Here is a 22,435-nt window from a genome sequence, read left to right as displayed (position 1 = left end):
GCAGAATATTCCAACATTTACCAGTCAGCAAAGCTTCTTCATGGCTCTGTGGCTTTCAACTACTTTTGAAATCACTTCTTTGATCAGGAAAACTGCCAGTTTGGAAAAATAATTTGTATCAGTCCGGGCCACTTGTCTTTCTTCTATTACACAGGATAATAGAGTTGTTGTAGTGATAAGGAAATACTTCACACCTCAGTCAAGAGAGGCAAAAGCCTGAATATGTACTGTTCTATATATTGCTTATGTCTGGGATAACCATCTGAAGTTTTCTCTGAGCAGTAGCCAGTATTTCATCTCAGCTAATGGGATGTTTCATGTTAATGAAGCCTCAGATTACCCATCTCGAATATTATTGCTGCAATTCAAAGACTAACTAACAAGCAAGTACATTCAACTCACCCTTAGTAACAGCAGCATTAGGGGAGCCTGAGTCATTAGTGTGCTTAACTGAAATAAACAAAAATGAAAACCAAATGCAAACATAAGTGTTTATACGGCGTCAAAAAGAAGCAACAAAACAAACAAAACAATCGGGAAAAAATGGATACAGTTCTTCCTTAAAAGACCTGTCAATGACAGCTTACAGAAAACAGCCAAAATAATAGACTGCGAATGAGAATTTCTGTACATATAATGAAACATTTAAAAGATACAATATTCAGGCAGATGTTCCTTAAATAGCAATTCAAGCAGAGTTAACAGACCAGAGGCCTCCATTATAACCCTGTCCCATTAAAACGCTGTCCCCTTTTCTTGCTGGCTATCCACCTGTCTTCTTCTTTTCGATGCAGTGGCTTGCTAAGGGCTTGTTGCTGCACAGAGTCGAGCAGTCTGCTCTTGATTCAGCAAAGTACTTAAACAGGAGCTTCGCTTTAAGAACATGCATAGGTCTATTGGTTTCAAGCAGAGTGTATGCAGGCTTAAAGATCTCACTAGCTTGGGTATTCAGAACCGTATATATGATCAGACCTTACACTAATGCTCTAATCTGAGCTTTGTGACCGGGCACACTGAGAAATTCATGGAGTTTAGTATCTAATTCTGATATTTCTTTCTTCGTAATTAATACACTAAAAAAAAAAAAAAAAAAAAAAAAAAAGTTTAAACAAGCATTAAAATGAAGAATTGATGCTGGATTCATAAATACTTTTGTCAAAACAACCCCCTCTTCCGCATATTAATGCTTTAAAGTTCGGAAGAAAATATCCTTTACTTGTATGGATAAAGTAGGCCCAAAAAGTCAGAAGAATGTGACACAGCCAGCACGGCCAACGTGAAATACTGCTACAAGTAACAAATCCTTAACGTTGTTGTGCCTGAATGAGATTCAAGTATGGCAAGTCATTTGTGAGCTCAGAAGCTCAGGCGTCTGATTCGTTTCTTCTTTTCCTTGAAGACTTACTCAAAAGTGGAGGCAAACGGCTCTCCATGGCTGAGCTCTGGGGTAGGCTTTTTCAGGTACAAACCAAGAACTACAGGCTGTAACTCCTTTCAAGTTTTCTGACATCCGGTCAGCCAAGTGAGAGCCTCTCTCTCTAATGGGACGCTTGGGATATACTCCAATCACACTAACCGGAGGTCCCTAATGCCATTCTCCAAACCCTGATTGTCATATCCAGGCAAAGCCAGTGCTTGGGCTCAAGGGGGAGGAGGCGGTATGAAATGCCTAATGATGCACTTGTGAAAGGAGTTGATTTCCCTGATGCATCGTGATTAGCTTTCATAGTGATGAAGAACAGGAGGGAGGACAGCAACGCTTTTGAAACCCAACAGCTGCAGAAGCTTTTATCAGTTGGACCTACCCCTTAGAGTAAGGTTAATAATGCAGGAACAAACATATTAACATGCATTTTCTTCAGAGAGAATCAGATTAGAGACACATGGCATGCATCTGCCTTTAGTGACAACTGGGGAGTTAAACAGGGGAGGAGGGGGGATCCCATCCCACGGACTTACAACGTGTTACCCGCAGCGTCATTGGCATTTTCTGGACAATTGTCCTCAGTCTTGGAAACGCTGCAAAGCAACAATAATCGCTTCGACTGTCATTTTCTTCTACATTTGCAAAGTAGAGATCCCCCTTAAGGCTCATGGAGACCCTTGCATCTTGTGGAATGTGCTGCAAATCTAGGAAGAAAAAATAATTATGATATGGTAATGATACCCAGCCATGCCCCTAATAGGAGGATTTATACTTCCAGAAGAAGCAGAATGGCCAGCGCAACTAGTGAGCACAAAGTTCCTGGCCAAGCTAAATTGCTGTAGCCTTTAGTCACATCATAGGGCCACATTACCCGGGGCTGCTTGTTTGATCTGGAGAAAGAATTCATGTAAACATTGTGCAGAAAAGCAGGATTCACTGTACAGTTTGCTTCCTGTATCTTAATGATGTGATCGTTGGGGTATAATGCAGTAAAAATTCCTTGTAACATCGGCCTGCAACAGTGCCACTGACAAGACGATTTGTAGGTTTTTGGTGAGGAAAAAAAAAATCAAACCTATGATTCTTTTTAATGACACATAATATAAAAGAACCAGTACATAATGTAGTGGTTGTGTTGGTTTATTGTTAAATGAGACAACGGTAAGAGAGTATTAATTTTTTATGTCAGGAGTATGGCAATTACTATAAAAGATCAGATCAGTCTGGGACCTTTGCCCCATTGACATTAACAGGAGTTTGTCATTGGCTTTCATGGGTGACAATTTTACCTTAGACACTCAGACAGGATGGTAACCATATCCTTAAAAAAGCCAATAACCTAACAAAAATGGAAAGCTCTTCCTAATTTTGTTAACTGTCCTATCCTGATGTAAGAAGGTTTATATCACTGACATCCTCTTTACTGTGGCTGCAGTATTTTTATTATCCTCTTTAAAATCCTTTTGAGCTCTCAGACTTCATACTTTATGTAAAAATAAATGTATCTTAAATTGATTTTAAAATTTGTTTGGCCTTCAATTTTATTGCCTGTGTTGTAGAAAGGTTGAAAAGCAGCACCTCTTCATCTTTGTTGTCTGGTGTTACAAGTAGTTACCCATGTTTCTAGCTCTTATTATCACCTATCTCTGAACTTCATCTATCTTCTAAGACAGGAAGGCCAAAACTGAAACACTAGATTCCAGTTGAAGCCATGTCACAAATTAGAGGATCACATCATAATATTTCAGTTTTTGCTTTTATTTCATTCATTAATCCCTTGTAGAAATTTTGCCTCTGGCTTCAGTAGAATCTTGATTTCATGCTCCACCATTTTCCTTAAGTTTTAGTTTCCTGTGGTGCACCAGGAAGAAGCTTTCTTTGAGCTATCAACGATGACAGCCAAATCCAGTTGCAGACCGATGTTTTTTGGGGGGGTGAGTCATGGCCCCTGGACTTGGAGGGAGCGTCAGCCAGACTCAGAGCTCTTATCTTGTGACGTGACTGAATGTATTACTACAAGAAGGACAGGGGGTGGGAGGAAATGCAAACAAATGCAAGCACTGGCCCCCGGGCACCGGAGACCCACGGTATGTCACTGCTTTTCTGAATGCTTATGGGTGCAGACAGAAATGCAGCTCTCCTCTGTAACTCAAAATGCTTTGCAGGATGCGTTCTGAATTACAACGATTCCCCGGACCAAACAGAAGTTCATTGTTGGTTCCAGGGGGGAGCAAATCTAGCAGCCGATTTCCCCTAGCAATGGTCCTTCCTTCGTCCCCCTAGGTGCTGTTTTCAGAATGGGAGGGGGGAAAGGGAGCTCATTCTAGTACTGGAGGGTGGCATGAGTGACTTGGAGCCCCCCAGTCCAAACTCCCTCCACTCCCTTTCACCCTCCCATTCTGGGAGGCAGTGCAGACACAAGTTACAGTACAGAAGACACTATTTTGAAGCATCTTCACCTGAGGGTTTAGATTTTTGTGGGAGCAGGCCCCTTTAAAGTGCATTGCAGCTGTGCATATCTGTTTGGTCACAGTTGTAGAGGGGTCGATTGGGCAAAAATTGTCACTTGTGTCTGCGCCTTGTGTTTCTTCTATTTTTTCCAGCCTTTGTGGATTTTTAATGAAACTGATCTTCAAGGCAGGCATTTTAGAAAATGGCCACATGTATCGTGTATAATTAAATCTTACTTACCAATATTCATCCAATAGATATGCAAGGGTGGAATTCCTTTGGGGGGATTACAGTGCAGAACCACAGAATCGCCACACTCGACATCAAGTGGCTCAATTTTCTCTTTGGGGAATTTTGGTATACCTGTAGCAGAACAAATAGTATCTGTCATTTTTTTTTTACCTCTTGCAACTATGTCCCCTTGTCCACCATTTGTCCTAATAGCACCTTTGCACTTATACTGTTCCTTGTGGTCTGTGCATTAATTGCTCTGAATAACACGTATTCATGAAAGGTTTTAAACCCTTAGATCTTTTAAAAGGTTTTCTATTTTCTGATTATTAATACAGCTTCAAAAAGAAAACTCAGGTTACCACCTTGGATATGCTGAGCTATGAACCTGCCTGTCAGGGAAGTCTGGCACAAAAAAAAATAAAAAAAAAATCAGCATACTTTTTTTTACTATACCGACTCATTTCAGCATACTCACCCCTGCCCCCCACCAATTCTGGCTGAAGACCACAAAGGATAGGACTGGAATGCAATGTGGCCTGGGAACATCACTGGCATAATTGCTGCCAGGGAGCCATTGGGAAACAATGCAAAATAAACCAGGCTATCATTTGTGCCAGGGGCTGGTCTGATTCCCCAGTTTTAGGTGAAATGGAGATATGTCCCTACCCCTTCACCTCAGATATACAAGTTTTGCTGAGACCAGCTGCAGATTGGTTCTAGTGAGTCTACGTTTTTCAGGAGCTTGAGTCTACACTCAGTTTTCAGGCCTAAATAATCTGATGCATCTGCACAAAGACTGCAGGATTTGGCCTTCGGGGACCAGGTATTATGATTTAGGATGTGATCCAATGAACAGCCAGTGATGTCAATGGGAAAACTCTCACTGATATCAACAGGATCTGAAAGGGGCAGGAAAAGCCACCAGCCTATCTTCAAACAGGATTTCACTGGCAAATAAATTATAGGCTGTTGCTCTTAATCTCATACAAGCAGGCGCTGGGATTATGTCCATGAGTAACAGGAGCTGGAAACACACCCAAAGGAACAAAGAAAAGCCAGGAGTTAGGAATTGCTACATGCAAATGCATCTGTGAAATGCAACCCCTCTTCAAACAAACCCAGGCACTACCTCCTACTTATATTCCAAGCAAGTCCAAACTGGTACAAGTTTCAGTTATGACAGTTCAATATATAATTATGCCAGGGTAAAAGAATGAGAGAGTCATGGCTATGAAGAACCAAAGTGAGTCAGTAAAGATTAATGACTTGTATGCAATGCTAGTCGAGTGAATTCCAGTGGAGTTCTGCTGGAACAATGTTCAATATCAAAGCAAGGGTGTGACTGCAGACCAGATATTGGGTAAGATCCTCAGCTACAATAAATCAGCACAGTCACACTGAAGTCTTCAGTGCAATAGAGATATGCTGCAGGCAAGGCCAATAGTATATGACTCGGTTATCATTAAGACCCTTGCATTTGTATATTAAGGGTCAGATTGTGACCACGGCTGAGGCTAGCATAACAACATAGGAAGGAATAATGCTGATTTTCGCCAGGACTGCAACTTTTCATGCAGTGCAATAGAGATATGCTGCAGACAAGGCCAATAGTATAGGACTCGGTTATCATTAAGACCCTTGCATTTGTATATTAAGGGTCAGATTGTGACCACGGCTGAGGCTAGCATAACAACATAGGAAGGAATAATGCTGATTTTTGCCAGGACTGCAACTTTTCATGGAAAGAAACTAGTCACAATAAAATGTTCCTCAGGAGCAGCTTCTTGGGCCCAGAATAGGCATTTCTAATCGGAGCTTTAAAAAAAGAGAGAGAAAACTCCAAGAGGTGAGTTTGAGAGAGGCATGAACCAGGATAGCCAGGGGCCAAGGTGCTGTAAGGTGCTCTCCTAGGATGTAGGAGACCCAGGTTCCAGTCCCGGGTCCATAATCAGACCCCTGAATCCCTGATGAGGTTTCTAGCACCAAGCTACCTGGCATGTTGCAGCTCCCCTTCTCAGTCTGTTTGTGAGTTAAAGACCACAGTTTCCTCTTAATGGAGAATACGATCATTTTTGCAGGATGGAAAAACTGTTTGCTGTCCAGGTCCAGTGACCATTCCAGTACGTGAGCCAAGCTCCCAGGCAAGCATATCAGGTTGAAATTTAGGCCAGCTTCCCAGTGATGCTCTTGCTGAGGCCCAATCTGTTTCATCAGCCTGCAGGAGAAACTGTCCTCCACTTTGTGCAGGAGAAGCTATTATTAGTCTTAGACACTGCTCCCCTTTATCTGCCATTTGTGTGTATCCTTGTGCAATATTTGTTTGCAGTACTCATCCATTTTACTCCTTCAATATTTTGGAATCAATCACTACTAATTTATGACTGATCACAGGAACTATAATAATTAAGTTAAGCCGGAAATTGGTATTCAGCACTATCCAAGAGGTACTGCTTGATGGAAGTTTTGAATATTGCATGGAATTATCAATGCAGCACGTGGACACCGTGAAATTTGAAATCCATTGATCCCTTTGCAGCACCTCTGTCATGTCAATCCTTTATGCATTCCCCCATATACAGGCTTAAATGAGCACGACCAGAGAGCCTTGCATAGTTGTATGTCATCTCGCATTTTCAGGACACAGGGGAAAGAAAAAGCTTATTGAGTGACCCTGAGAGTGACCTGCTGAAATGCCAGCAGGAGAACCCTCTTGTGGGACATGCAAATCCAGTGACATCTAGCAAATAGCCCCGGTGAGAGGTAAAACACTGTCAGATGCAGCCTGTTATGGATACATTTTCCAAAAGCTCACTGCGACACACACGTCTCAGAGCTGTCTGAGGAAAGAGTCCATATGCCAAGGATTAGCTCCTGCCAAAGGAATATCTCGAATTTTCTAATATTACGCAATTGTTAAATTCTGGGATGCTTCAGATACTGCATTGGCCTCTTCCCAGATTCTCTTCTTTTGAACAACGGTGACAAAGGAAGTGAAAGATTTCTGGCATCACGCACTGAGCATGTCACGTCTGTTCAAATCATTAGGATAACTCAACTTAATGACCAAACACTTCTGGGGACACTTAAGAGCAAAGCAGAATGTTTTCAAGTGTTCTGATAAAGAGACATGGTGAAAGGGAAATTTAGAAAGGGTTTTTGGGATCTCTCCTCCCATTTTTTTAAGCCAACATATTGTTTGTCAGAAAATCCATAGCCCCCACTGTTTATTCTCTGTTCTACCATGAAGAGAGTACAGCAGTTTTACGCAGTATAGCTTTATAGACTTTGTAGGTTTATACCACTTAAGGAGAAAAAAAGAATTGTAAGGGTCCCCTGAAGCCAGTTTTGTGTTTGAAGCCAGTGTGGGAAGCTGTAATTTAGAAGGAAGAGAGGATTTTGTAGTAACATATAACTGGGGAGAATCTCTGGTGCACTGTGACTGGTTTACAACAGTAAACTGGTGCAAAATAGGAGCAAATTTCACCGGCTAGTGAATGATGCCTTGTGTGTAGACAAATCCTCCTGTGATATACAGCTAACAGATCCCCAAGACGACAGACCAGGAGAACTCTATTCCACGGCAATCCCCAGCACTCCCTTGGCCATCTGCAGCCCTAAGTTTGCTCTACTTAATGCCAGCAATCAGTCTGTTTGGCTAGCATATCAAAGAATTATTATAAAAGTGACTTATGGCCTCTTCCCACCTGAGAACCAACTGGACACAGCCCAAGATCCATGACAGCATGCTGGTTTCTGTACTGGCTGGTGCAGCATGCAGTTATATTTGTAATTCTCATTACGCCCTTTGACAGACCAGTGGGGCGACGCTGCTTATTTGTGGAATATCTTCAATTGCTGCATTCAATTGAAGGAGGCTGCAAATGTTGAACTGTCAGTCTCAAAAGTGGTAATCAACCCACTGAGGGAGCTCATATTATGGGATTGATGAGATGACTCTCTTTGACTCTGGGGAAGTTTCTATCCACTACCCTTTCCCAAGGCAAGGGGTGTTTACCCCCATAAATCATTGAGAGGTGGTTAAAGTGGTAACTATGGATTTATTAGGAGTCAAAAAACCTTGGAGAAGAAGTATTCTGTGTAACCTGGTATAAACCTAGTCATCACTTAACTTCCCTTTTTTCCCCATCTGTAAAATGGGGACAATGTTTTCATCAAGATTTTTAGAGCAATTTAATTATACCTTAGTTTTCATCAACTCCACAAATCTTTAAAATCTTGTCACTACAGACAATAGCATGCACATTTTTGTACCCTCTGAGTTATGCCAGCTACCTCACTAAAATTCCTCAGTCAATTTATGTCCCTATGCTTTTAAGTGTATTAGACAAGACTTCTTAAATACACTGACCACACATCTTGTGTTAGGTCAACAAGGAAGCTATGCTGGCTCATGATTAATTAAATAAAATATTGGAATTATTAGGTTATGGGAATTTTCTGGCACTAGCTAATTTTAGTCATTACAAGGAATAGACCCCATAAACTCACTATCACAGTGGGTTATATCTGAATTCTTGCTTACTGATTAGTTTCTATTGCACAGGCAATATAATAAATCTGCATGCTGTCAGGATTTTCTTCTTACTTTGTTTAGAGATGTTATCTGACAAGATAGTTAACTCAAAATATTTAACTTACATCACAGGTTAAGATGCATTAAGTTCCTGTTTTCATTTTTCTTATCAGCAGAATGCATGGTATTGTCATTACTTGAGTGGAAAGTAAGGACCTTTTCTCCTGACATTTCCACTGATTTCTTGGAATTACTGGTATGTAAGCAATATCTTCATCATTTCATAGTTGTTAGGGTCGGAAGGGATCTCAATAGATCATCGAATCCGACCCCCTGCCCTGGGCAGGAAAGAGCACTGGGGTCATACGAACCCAGCCAGGTGCTCGTCCAGTCTCCTTTTAAAGACCCCCAAGGTAGGGGAGAGCACCACCTCCCTTGGAAACCCATTCTAGATTCTGGCACCCTTCATCATAAAGAAGTTCCTCCTGATGTCCAACCTAAAGCTGCTGTCTGTCAGCGTGTGGCTGTTGTTCCTGGTTATTCCCAAGGGTGCCGTGGTAAAAAAAGCATCTCCAATTTCTTGCTGTTCCCTCTCCCTCCGCCCACCCAGCAAAGTTGTAAATGGCCCTTTGCAATTTGTAGTCTTGTTCCCTTTGTCTGCAGCAGCCTTGCTTTCCTTATAAACCCTCTACTATTATACTCTAAATAGAAGTGCATAAGAGCAGAGTTAACATAATTTATGCTGAAAAATACCCAGTGTGACCTGTTGATCTTTTTTGTTTTTTTCTAACTTTTATTGGAGTGGTGGCTTGCCAAGGTGCTTGCATTAAACCTGAGCACAGCTGGCAGAGTCCTGCCAACCTCCACATCATTATCATGAAAGCATGCAGAGATCTTTCATGTGCCAGTCCCTGTTCTAGTGTCTACTGCTGTGTAGAGTTTGTTCATTGTGGTCTCTTCTGTAGCAGTGAAAAATTCAAGATTAATTTACAAAGGTTTTATGCACAAGCAACTCTGAGTTGTACAAGAATTATGGGTTGTTGTCACTACCTCAGAAGAACTAAGTCTACTTCTGTTCATTAATCCTAAACTATTATACAACATATGATGTACAGGTTGATGGAAAAATAGTAGCAAAAATATACAAATGAGATTAAATGAAGATGAAGTCGGCTTAATACCATATTTGCTCAAGTCCAAGAAGAATTTAAGAAATTTTTAATATTTCACATATAGGATCTAATTATCAGGGGCTTGTCTTAAATTTTATGTCATCTTGGATTTGGGTAAATACAGTGGATAGGCATGGGATTTAAGTAAGTATCCCATATAAAGTATCTTCAGCTTATTTCCTCTTCTTGTGAGGTCTTTGCACATTAATTAGCACCAGACCTTCTCTCACAGCTTGCAGAACCCATAATTCTGCTCTCTCCAAGTTAATTTGCTACTTAGGTCTACCCTGCCATGTGTCTAGTATCTTTTCAAGCTTGGCATTCACCTGAAAATTATGATTATGGTCTTACCTCAACCAACCAGATACCTGACAAAGACATGCACAAATAGATGCTTCCCCAGAGTCAGAGTCATCTCATCAATCCCATTATGTGAGCTCCCTTAGTGGGTTGATTACCACTTCCTAGACTGACAGCTCAACATTTGCAGCCTCCTTCAATTGAATGTAGTAATTGTAACTATTGGAACACTCTGCAATTCCAAGGCAAAAAGAAAAAAAGGTACTCAAAAATACTCTCAACTTTTCACTGGCTCCTCCTTTTCTCCTCCATAACAACCCCCCAATTTTTAACTATGTGTAGAACTGAAAGCTGTGTAGATGGAAAGAGATGCTTTTTTTTTGTTAGATTACATTTGTTAAAAACCCTTCTGGCCTCCAGTCCAGCTAGCAGGGAGATGATCAACTTGAAATCTTGCAGTTTCAACAGAAGTAGCTCTGCAGAATACCGTACAATGCTCCAGGACTTGAATCACAGTTTCAGTACTCCCTCCTCCATAGTCTACAATCCATGAAGTTCAATGCAATAAAGAAAATGGAAGTTCACCTCTGGTGTACACACCCTCGCACCTGTATTGCGATGATGGAAATCCTGACCAGCACATATCATGAGAGCTACACGATCTGTCAGATAACATCTCTGGTCTCATTTATAAGCTCAAAACTCCAAGGCAAGCATCAACTAAGCAAAGTGTTCTGATTTTTGTATATTTAAGAGTCTCTTTTGAAAGTAGAAGCAATGGGTCACTGTAGTATCAGAAGACTTGTTGGACGTGTTATTCTTTACTTGAGACACAAAACTGTGGTCCTGAACTCCTTAGGAAATTAAAAGGCCAAAGGCACTTTGCATTAGAGTATAAATCTCCATGCCCTGGCCAGACTCCACAGTAAATTAATTAGGTTTTGCCTAAAGCTTTGACTGCCTGTTTTTCATCTCATCCTGTTTAAACCTCTAGGTGACTCCAGACAGCTGGTGTGTCCCACCTACTGGTAGCTAGATAATTTTAATTCACATCATACACATTTAGTTCAGATCAACTTAAACATCAAAATGTTGTGTAGCACTACTGAAACTTGGCAGATGTAGAGCTGGAAAGTACTTTAGGAATCTCTTTAGTCCAGTCCTCTGATCATAGCAGGATCACTTCTGTCTAAAGCGTCCTAGAGAAGGGTTTGTTTAATCTTGGCTTCAGATCTTTCAGTGATAAGATTTTACAACGTAGGTAATCTGTTCCTGTGCTTAACTGCCCTCAAAGTGGGAAACCTTTTAATTTAACTTAAATCATCCTTTTTGCAATATAAGACCATTATTTCTCATCCTGTACCTATGAACACAAGAGAACTGTTCATCACTACCTTCTTTATATCAACCCTCATTGTTTTTGAAGACTATTATCAAATCATCCTGTAGTCTTCTCTCTCTAGACTCAATAATCCCAACTCTTCCAGCCTCTCATCACACATTATGTTGTCTAGGCATCTAAGCACTCTTATTGCTCTCCTCTGGACTCTTCCAATGTGTCCATTGCTCTTAAAATGCAGGGTCTGAAACTGGAAGCGGGTGAACTCTCATTAATACTGAACAGCATGGCAGAAGCCTTTCCCATGAGTTGCATAAGACATTGCTGTCATTACATCCCAGAAGGTTATTATAATTTCCACCGTGTGATCCACGAGATCCTCCAGATTCCTTTTCTGCAGTTCTGCAGATGAGCCAGTAATACTCTCTTCTGTATTTAAGCAACTTCTTGTTCATTTTTTTATCTAGTACTAAATATCATCGCATTCGCATCAGACATTTTGTCCAAAGTCATCAAGGTCATCCCAAATACTTTTCTTGCCCTCCAAAAAACATCTGCTACCCATTTTAGGTAAATTGTAGCAAGCATAGCTTCAAATACAATATGTATGGACTCAATTCCATCTTTCAACTCATTCATGAACATATATAGCCATAGCAGGCCCAGGACAGAACCCCAGGGAACATTTGTTATCATCCCCTCCCAGTTTGATCCCATTCTTACTGTACTCTGCCCCCACTTTTGCTATCCATGTTCTCTTTTTTTATTGTGGTAAGAAACCTTGTACGATTTGCGAAGTATAACTCGGTTTGACTTTTGGTAATTTCCACTTTATTACTACAAAGTGGTCAGGCCTTTTTTTCCCCTATTCTTTGCAGGCTCTCTGCTTAGCCTTAATATACTTTTAAAAGGGATTATGCATCCAGCTACATTTGGGGCCCCTGTTTTGAGTTTTTCCTCTTTTGTTAGGATACAATTTCCTCACAGTTGGTGTACCTTTGATTTAGAGAAACTGCAAGTCTTCTCCATATTTTAGTACTCGAGCTCTTCAGTCCAATTGAATTCACTATACAGCTTTTTTTGATTTCTCTATGTCTGACCCTTTGAAATTGAAAACCTTACTTACAGGCTTATTCCTGTTTAATCTTCCATTTAAATTTAAATAGAATCAACTTGTGACCACTCAATCCAATGTAATTTTCTCTAACCACTCTATCAGGTCCTTGTTATTTAGGGGGAAAAAGAAGTCCATCATAGGTCCATCGCCTGTTGTTCGGTGAAGAAATCTGTTTGTTCTCACATCCAGAAATATCTGGTTCCTACCACTATTGTAGCACTTGTTCTTCAATCAATATCTGGGAAGTTAAATGATCCAATAATTGCTGGCAGCATCACTCTCTCTCTCTCTTTGGTCTGATATTAGAGAGCTTTCTATCATAGCCAAATCCAATTCAGGGATTCTGTAGCAGAACCTCTTTTACGATCCTTCCCTCAAGAGACCCAAACCAATTCTGTGTTATCATACCATCGTTTCTGTTCAGTCTCTCCTATCATTAAAGTATAACAACAAACCACCATTTCTACCCTTATTTATATCTTTCTTAAACATTACACTGCTTGTGATAGCTGTATTCTAGTAACAATTGCTCTTCCCTTGTGTTTTGTTATTCCTAAAATACCCAGTTTCGGGTGCCGCACCAATACCTCTTATTATCACCTTTTGTTGCCCAGGCTGTGTGCATTAAGTGCTTTCACTTGTTTCTCGCTGACCTCTCCCATGTACTTGGCCAGATTTGATACAGTCTTTTGCTGACTTTGTCACCTACCAGCAATGACTCCCATCAATATTCTTTCTCCTTTCTATAGAAAAACCAAGGATTGTGACTAGTGGCACTGAATGAGCAAAATTAGGGTTTAAACAACTAAAAATAAAGTTTGTATTAAACATTTAAAGCCAAATCTTTAGAAAGGCACTTAAATAGTTTAGTGATAGTCAAATAATTTTCTGCCACTGAACTCTCCTGTGGATGCCATGGAAAAGTTTATACTAATATGCCTGCTGGTCTATCCTCTAGAGACAGAGCATGGTGGATGATATTCAGCAAGCAGCAATAAACAATATTTGTTCTCAAAATTCATGTAGTTAGGGAAATATGTACATAATTTACCCAGGCCCTTTAAATTAATTAAAATGTTTGGGGAGTGTGCTTTAGCATTGGTATTAAAAAACCTATGAAGAGGCTGATGATTCATTAGCGGTGTCTGAACTTCTGCATTAGTAATGCAGACTAATTTCCTAGAAAGCAAAAACCAGGGACACTGCAGAAACAATTTAGTGAGACTCTGAAAGGGAAAAGGGCCTTGTGACACTTGACAGCACCACCGTGTATATACTGTACTGCCATCCACATCAGCTTTTCAAGATCATAATGTGTTTTATGGGGTAATTAGCTATTCGCAAGGTCTGAATCCTATGAAAAGCTATCACACCAGGACATTACCTCCAGATGATAATACTTTGATACAGTCTCATTCTATTGCAAGGCTGTGATGTTGGATACGACATGATGAGATCACATTAAAATGTCAGAGCGCTGTGCTAGAAAGTGCATGTCAAGCTGACTCCCAAGTATGGCATACATATCATTACAGTAAGTTTTCTCGAGCCTCCCTTGGTTAGAGGTATTATTATTGCTAGACTATGTGGCTTTGAGGATACTGTGGTTAAACAGAGGAAAATCTATGGAGTTTTCTTAGCATCCCTGAGCAAGATGGAGGATACTTAGAAAAATGTATATAATTCCAAACAACTATTACCCTTCACCATTTCGGCTGCTATCAGCTTTTCCCATGCAGCACTTAAAAACCTTGTATAATATTCAACATATAACAACCGACTCACATATTTTGCTAAGCTGAATTACCCATGCTCTCTCATATTATTAAAAGCAATACATATTTTGAGCTAAAAAACTTACTGGGAACTATTAATTCAATTTCTTCTGACATGGCAGTTCCAAGTGCATTTGAAGCATAGCAACGATATTTTCCTTGAAAATCAGCCATGATTCCATGGTTTTGGATCATGAATGTTCCTGAATTGTTAAATGGGATTATCCTGGGGTCAGATAGCAAATCAAATGGTTTTCCATCCTTAGTCCAATTAAAACTGAAAAACAACACACTCATTAAGACGTAATGTAATACACTATGGGAAAAGAATAAGATTTAACATAAGCACAGTCCTCAACTGTATTTTCTTACAAAAAAAATGGTGCATCAATATTGAAATGTTTCGTGGTAACGTGTTGGTTTCTACCAAATTTTCATATTTCACATGTATATTTTTTTAAATATATATATATTTCATTCCTATTTTAGTTTAATTTTGTTTTTACTTTAATATTATATTAACCTAGTATTTCTATTATACTATATAACATATCTAATGCTATATCATATGAGTTCTAGTTAATATAGTGTGTTGCACTGTTTCAAAACAATATTTTGAGGGTCCAGAAGTTAAATTTAAAAAAAAATTCAGTCCATAGGAAATATTTGCCTTTTCACTCTGATTCAAAAGGGAATATAAAGGCAGTTTTTCCTGTAGAAAAGAGTTTCCAGGGCTATCAGAAGGCCATCAAAGCTTGGCAAACTTTTTCAGCATTTGGAAACTTAGCTTTTCATTAGCAACAAAGTGTGAAACAAAAACATGGGCTTTTAAAAAAAACCCATATTCCACAGCTTTCAGTCACAGCCAACCCAAAACAATGACATCAGCATATAATATACTAATATTACAAAAAGTAAATGTAGCGTTAAAATCAAAGTTATCTTTTTAACACCAAATCTTAAAATTAGTTCACACCATATTATGCCTTGCTAAGTGTTAAATATCTACATTAAAAACACAAAGAAGGCTCCTGGTCAGCTAACAAATAATTTAACTCATGCTGCATAAACAACTTGATTGGTGGAAGTTCATAGAAAATATTCTGTTATTGAAGTCATAGATCCGTATTCAAAAATTGTTTCTTTTACGTTGATGCGAAACACATGATGGGTTTTGGAGAAAACCCATGGTGATACTAGGCACACACAAAACATCAGATTAAATGCAAATGTGGACATTGAGCACTTGGTTTAATGTGCTTGGTATTTTCATGGGATAGGAGGCTAAGCAGTGCAAAAGGCAGAAGAACAGCTGGTACCCTTTGATTACCATTACGCACCTCATATCTTTTGCAGCACAGCTGAGCCAGCCTGGTGTAAATCATGGGGTGAACGTAACACATACAAGAGAAATGAAACATTTCCAAAGAGGAAGAGGCCCGTTAATCTCTATTCACAGAGCGAGTGGAACAGATCAGGCAACAAAGATAGAGTGTCCTGAACTGGAAAGGCAAAGCTTAACGTATCCCCGAGATTACAAGCAGATTAGTGTGCCTCAGCTCTCCCCTTCCTGCTCCAGTGTAAACCCTGTTAGGCAACAGCGAAAAAAGAGGTACAACAGCAGGCTCCAACTTCCATTTGTTTCTCCAATGAAAGCAAATACTCACGTGGGTTGTGGATTCCCAGTAGCTTCACATTTAATGGCAAAGTCATCATCAAAGGGGTAGGCAACTTGAGTCTTAGATTGCTCCGTGATTGTTGGAAGCTGTGCGACTGAACAGAGGGAGGATGTTTTGATTAAAAGTACTATTTGGGGGAAAGCAATAAGCACCACAGGGAGCTGGATGCTCCCAGAAACCTGCCAGGCTTACCTTAAAAAAATATCCTCTTGACGTTACAAATGTCAGCTCTCTGAAATCTGGGTGACTGTTGTCCCAGCACAAATAAGGAGCATGGGCAGAGACACTCCGGCACACAGAACGAGGGTGATGGGGTGGACTCATGATCAGCGTGACCCACTTTTCTGTACATAGGCCTGCTCTAAATCTTCAAAGGGATTAGGATCAGGTCCTTGTAAGAAGTACAGGCTACGCCAGCCCTGTCATTATGAAGTTCTCTCTCCCCAGTAAAGCACTAACTTCCTCAGCAGTCTGAGAGTATAATGGGTCTACAGATTACTACCTAGATGGTGTTCCTGCTTTCACTGCTCTGCGTGGCTCTGCCTCACAGAGACCTAATAGGTACCACAGTCTCTCTTCTAACAAAAGCTCAAGACAACAAATGTGGGGTTTGAATTTCTAACATTTATGACTGCTCGGCACTCTAATTTGCCAGCTGCGATTTTGAAAGTGATTTTTTTTTTTTTTAAGTTTGGTGACGAGAAGACTGGTGTCCTACTCACTGTTAATGAGTCAGGCAGGAGATGAATATTTTCACATCTCTGGATAAATCAAATGTGTGCAAAATAAGTGTGGATTTCAATAAGATGCAATATGCATGAGTATATACTTCCTAGAGCATGCTGTGCATTTCATTAGTGACATTTCTGAACACACTAACTTCCCAGCCTGTAGCCATTAATATTACATAAAACTTTATTGCAATTAGAAATGATGAGCTGTGGGTAACAACAGAAATAGTCTCATCGAAATCAGTCAATTCCTATCTGCTTGCTGGAGCATTAGTCTGTCTCATGTTTGCCTAGAGTTACTATGTTTGAGCAGGAAATGTAGTGGCTGGGGTGTTTTATAGTATACATATATATAGTCTACAACACGGTAAATCATCTCCAATCACAAATAGGCAAGACTCCATTATACCTGACTCTGGTCTGGTCTGCAGAGCAGACTTCGCCTTGAGTAAGCATACTTACTGCACATACAGCAAGGCAATGATTTTTCATTGACTTTTTTTCTTTCTAAGGAAATTGAAGTGGTAAGAGGCTCTGTGCAGCAGTGATACAATGGAGAATGAGCCTGGTGGAATAATTGATGATAACAGGATCATCACATTGCTATAAATGAGAAAGAAAACGATTCTGTTCTCTGCTTTCTAGTCCACAAAGCTCACCACTCAAACAAACGGTGGTATCTTGCACCATATGGTCTTCAACCCCTTGCAGCTCTGCTGGGCCCACCCTTTCCCACCAGCTTCTCCATTTAGACATAATTCCATCTTTATTAAAATATAAAACACACCATTAAAGCAAATCAAGGGCCAGATGGTTCTCCTGAGTAGGTGTTTATGGACAAGGAACCGAACGCACCTTTTGTAGCTACATATTCACTTTTGTGCTCAGTTGAGCACAATGACCGTTCCTAGCTATCCACTGGTGCTTGCCACTGTCAAAGGGAGGAGGACTACTGCCTCCTCACTAGTACACAGAGAGGAGCACGCAGTACTGCACAGTATACACAGTCTTGGAAGGCAGCATATGCTGCAATGCCTAACTGCACTTTTCTACTAACTGACAGGCACAATGCCTTTCCACCCCCATCCCCCACCTCCGCCCTCCCAGAGTTCATGCCCTAAACTATCTAATTAAGGACCTTTAATGTTATAGTGTCTGACAGCTTAGGAAAAGGCCAGGCTTGTTCTTTCTGCCAATGTCTATTGCTGACATCATTTATTTACCAAAAAAAAAACCCCACAGGGATTTTTTTTCTGCCCCCAGAAAAAAAATGGATACTTCAGTCAGGCCTATATGGAATGATATGTTAGATCTGGGCTAAGTGCTACTGCTTTTACTTAGGAAGGATTGGCCCTTCATGAGGTTTATGACATATTTTATGCAATCATTGAAGATGCACCAGCCATGCAAAATGTGCTGTTTGATGTGCACCATAGCCAGTTATGGGTAAAGAAGGGGTTCCCCAGGGCTATATGCAAGTCACAGGAAATACTGCGCTGGGATCTTAACTATTCCCAGAGATGCACACCTGCTCCTTGTTCCAAAATGAAACAGGAGGTTGGAAGGCAAATAAATAAATGCATCTGTACTTCAGACAAGCTGCAGAGAAAAACTCGGGCATAAAGAGAGGGCAGGGCTGAATGTGTTGAGCTGGACAATATGCCAGATCTTGAATGTTAGGTAAGTTTACTGCTGCATTTAAACAACAAGAAGAAGAAAGAAACTTACTTTTTTTCCAACACATGGATTCCTAAAAAATCATGTTATGGCAGAATCAAATTCACAGTGGAGCAGCTGAATGGCAGGTTTAACATTTGGTTTTTTAGGGAAAGGGGGTGGAGAAAAATAGGCAATGCTGTTGAAGTGTTATGTAAATAGCAACAACTCACCTGATAATGGTATTTGAATAGCTGCTGCCAAACTTAAAACAAAAAAAAGCAGGCATATGGTGATCCCTTTTGTGCTGAATAGCGTCTCCATCACTTCTGCAAACAGCCAGTCCAAACAGAATGAAAGACGCCTTATGTTTCCTCTCACCTTCAGTTCAGATCAGGCATAAGAAAGTGAACCTGGAAGTCTAGCAAAGGAGAAAACCAACCATATTAGCTCACAATATTAACTCTGCTTTAATAAGGTTAGTAAATTAATGCAACCCTCACAGGTTTGCAACTAAAGTGCAAATTGTATTGAAAGGTAAATTTTCCTCCTGTGGAAGGTAGTAGAATAAATTTATAGCAAAAAAAGAAGTTATAAGGAAATCAATTATTCCACAGAAATCTAATTACTTTTTGCTTTGCATTAAGACCAGGGTAGGCTTGAAATATGGTATATTTGTAATCATTCCAGTTCATAAATTTTTCTAATTGAGAGTACTGCTGCTTGGAAAGCAATGTAACAGATCTAATGAGAGAGAGTCTCTACATTAATGACCCTATTCATAAATCTCGCAAGTTCTTTATCTTTCATTTATGCTTAAAACAGGGCATTTAAACCAATTTGGTTCATTAATAAGGGCCAGAATATGAAACCATTGCTTTTTCTTCCATAATCCCAGTACTGCTATATAAGAGTTTTACATCTCCCATTATGCATCCTAAGGTTATGTATTACAAGACATAGGTGTCAGTAATCTGCCAAAAAAGGAGAAATTTTCAGCTCTAATGAGCATTTAACTGCTACTCAGAGGGGCAAAAAGGAGAGGTCGTTCTAAACACGCAGGTATACAAAGAATCTGGTTGTCAGCAGCACTTGCAGCATCTCAATTAAATATTAAACAACATAAGAAACAGTCGCTTTCTCTCTGTGCATCTTTCTGCCTTCCCTTGCTGCTTATAGGGCATCCATCTCCACGATACCTAGACATCAGTTGTCACGGCTGCCTGCTAACAACAGTTCTCAGACAGGCTAAAGAACAGGGTGCCAGTGCAGAGCTGGCAGCACGGGAGCTAAAAGCAGCCAACTGCCAAATGATGGAAGATGAAGCAGCCTTTCTTCCCTGCACAGGTTTCCTTTATTTTGACTGGGCGGGGGGGAGCAAAGGGAGGCAGTGCTACATTGGCAACTGTGATCTTCAGGACTGGGCTTCCTAGAGGGAGCCTGAGCTATGCACTGCTATGATCTTTTCTTGCTCTGCACAGGCAGCTGGAAATAGGCACGGTGGGTGCATCTACACGAGATACTAGCTACGCAACAGCCTAATAATACTGTGCAGTAGCATCACTAAAAAGGCATGCACCAGTGCTACTGCGCAGTAATGCTGGTTACTGCGCACTGATTTTGTACTTGATTATACAAGTACTGAACTTAATGTGCAGTAACTACAGCGCATTAATGAATGTGTAGACGCACCCAGAATGCAGGAGGGCTAGGTACAGACGTTGAAAAACTCCGTGGCAGAATTGCAGTAAGTCGTACAGTTTTCTGTAAGCGCCGCAGGTGGCAGTGAACAGACCACACGTTTGCCCTTTGGTGGGGAATTCAAATCTGAGACTGGGTTCTGCCATTTTTAAACCAGTTGATGTACACCACACTTCTATTCTGTTACGAGTAAAGACCAATTTCTGATCACGTATACCAGTAAACATGTAATGTCTGTACCTGGCCCAGATGTCTGGCATTGAGTGCAGAGTGGACACTGAACACCACAGGGTACATCTTTATTGAGAAGCCGACTAATTAGCTCTACTGTAGAGTGTCACAGTCTATAAAAGTGCCCATATCGGGATGCAGTAAATTAATTAACTCTGCTGTAGGATAGCACTGTCCACAGCAAGTACTATCCTATGGTGGAGTAATTTATGCCACCGCAATGCACGTGTAGATGGTAACCGGGGCTGGTTGAGGCACGAGTGTGCTACAGTGCAGGGGCTGCCTACTGGCTAGTTTGATACTTTAGCACCCTCATGCCCCAGGCAGCACCTCCAATGCCCGATGCTGCCATGCAGAACCAGGGGCTGACCCCCTGTGCCCCTTGCCAGGCCAGGGCTGCTCCATCCTAGCTCAGATTGCTACAATCATTGGTTCATGTGTAAACACGGTGCCTGGGAACAGCTGACGGGAGTGAATCACACCAGACTTTATTGCATCAAGGTAATTGCATGTGTAGATGCACCTGCAGTGTAGCTGGCTTAGGCTGTCTGTGTTAACTCTCTGCTGCTCATGACGCTGTCATTGTCTGCTCAACTTCTGCTCTGCGTACTCCAAGCCTTGAAGGGCAAAGGTGAGGATGGTGAATGGGTGGCCCACAAGTATGCCCGAGGTGAGAGCAGCGGTGTGGGCTACTTCTGCTTAGGCTGTCTGCTTTATCCCTGGGTTTGGAATATGTAGAGGGCAAAGGAGTGAGCAGGTCTTAGCTGTCAATGGCAGGCTCATGAGAAAGCTGAGAAGCCCCCCAAAAAGTTTCAAATCAATAGAAACCTCTAATTCAACCCCAAATAGCAAACTTCTTATTTCATGGTGAGCTGTTTCTCAAAGTTTTGCTGCTTTAAACACAATTTGAATACATTATAATGAAATATTTCAATTAAAGAAGGAAAGTTTCCCACAGAAAATGAGCCACTGAAGCTGACAGGAGTTTGCTTATGCTTTTGGTCAACCCCCATCTGCACTTTTTCCCAAAAGCATTTCATCCAGGTGTGTTTTGCAAGTAATACAGTTCTTCTAAATCAGGCTGATAAATCTTTAATATCACAGCACACCATTCTAAAAACTGCCACATATATCCTCAGCCACATGATTATTCCCTTAGACAACAGCAACTAGATGGCTATGTAGCACTTATTATGCAAAAAGAATAGGATTCCTGCTCATCTTTTTACTTTGTGCATATGGACAATATGATTTTTTTTAAAATAGCAGTAATATTTATAGCATTGCATTTCTTGCGAGCAACTTCCTTGGTCAGCATCTGCGGTGTCTGCTCACAAATGCCTGGCTGGGATAGTGACTACCAGGTGGTGTGCCAATGGAAGGAAAGCCCCAGTTTTGCCCACAGTGGCCGAGGGATCCATAGCAAGTCTTGTTAAAATCTGGGAGGCTATTTCAAGATATGAGAGCTATGACCTAAGCAGGAAGCAACTTGGATAACATTGAGGGACTCAATAGATAGGACTCCTTTTGTCTGTAATGCATCAAACCAATTTAGGTACAGGTTAAATTCAAGAAAAGTGCTACGATAACTAAACCCATCAATTCTCTTGTGTTAGTTTTGATAGCAACAGGAGAGAAAAGAAATGTACAGTGTGGAGATAATCTCCCTCAACACGTGGTATGTCATGGCTTAGCTTTCTCCCTTTTCTTCCCTGTTTTGAATACTAATGCAGAAAGATGACTGCACCAGCATTTGGAAACAGTGAGCATGTCAAGATGGATGATGCTACTTTCACAAAGCAATAGGAGACTTCCAAAGCCAATTTGAGATCTAACTGCAGCAGCATTTAACCTATTGTCATTTTTGTGATGGTTTTTATGAGGTAAAAGCTCACTAAGAAGAGGTTAATTGAGCAATAGCATCTTTTGCAAGCATTTAGCTAGTGATAAGTACCTAGCAAAACAGTCTGCCGTTTGTGTGTTACATTTCTTACCCTCGTGGAGTAGCAATAGCATTATCATAGTTGTGCTCTATTTGATTGCTATAGTATTATGGCCAAACTAATTCCCAGCCTGGTATGTCCAGTTT

At 40.6% G+C, this 22,435-nt stretch overlaps 1 protein-coding gene across 14 annotated transcripts in view; it reads right to left on the bottom strand.

Moving 5' to 3' along the window:
* Positions 1-22,435, bottom strand: part of CHL1 (cell adhesion molecule L1 like) — a 186,815-nt gene that overhangs the window by 59,955 nt on the left and 104,425 nt on the right. For 12 of the 14 annotated variants that reach the window (XR_009456100.1, XM_019499716.2, XM_014605288.3 and 9 more), the window contains 6 exons: positions 18,648-18,835; positions 16,016-16,121; positions 14,435-14,625; positions 4,118-4,240; positions 1,960-2,130; positions 403-450 (listed from right to left, as the gene is read on the bottom strand). Coding sequence is in view for 13 of the 14 variants with exons in the window: in XM_019499716.2 (XP_019355261.1) it covers positions 403-450; positions 1,960-2,130; positions 4,118-4,240; positions 14,435-14,625; positions 16,016-16,121; positions 18,648-18,738 (730 nt within the window). In the remaining variant the exon portion in view is untranslated. The remainder of the gene's footprint in view (positions 1-402; positions 451-1,959; positions 2,131-4,117; positions 4,241-14,434; positions 14,626-16,015; positions 16,122-18,647; positions 18,836-22,435) is intronic. The other 2 variants (XM_014605296.3, XM_014605310.3) reach the window with 1 other exon arrangement.

Source organism: Alligator mississippiensis, chromosome 12 (genome assembly GCF_030867095.1).
Source record: "Alligator mississippiensis isolate rAllMis1 chromosome 12, rAllMis1, whole genome shotgun sequence".
In the NCBI taxonomy this organism is placed as follows: domain Eukaryota; kingdom Metazoa; phylum Chordata; order Crocodylia; family Alligatoridae; genus Alligator; species Alligator mississippiensis.
This window is presented reverse-complemented; position numbering and strand designations above follow the sequence as displayed.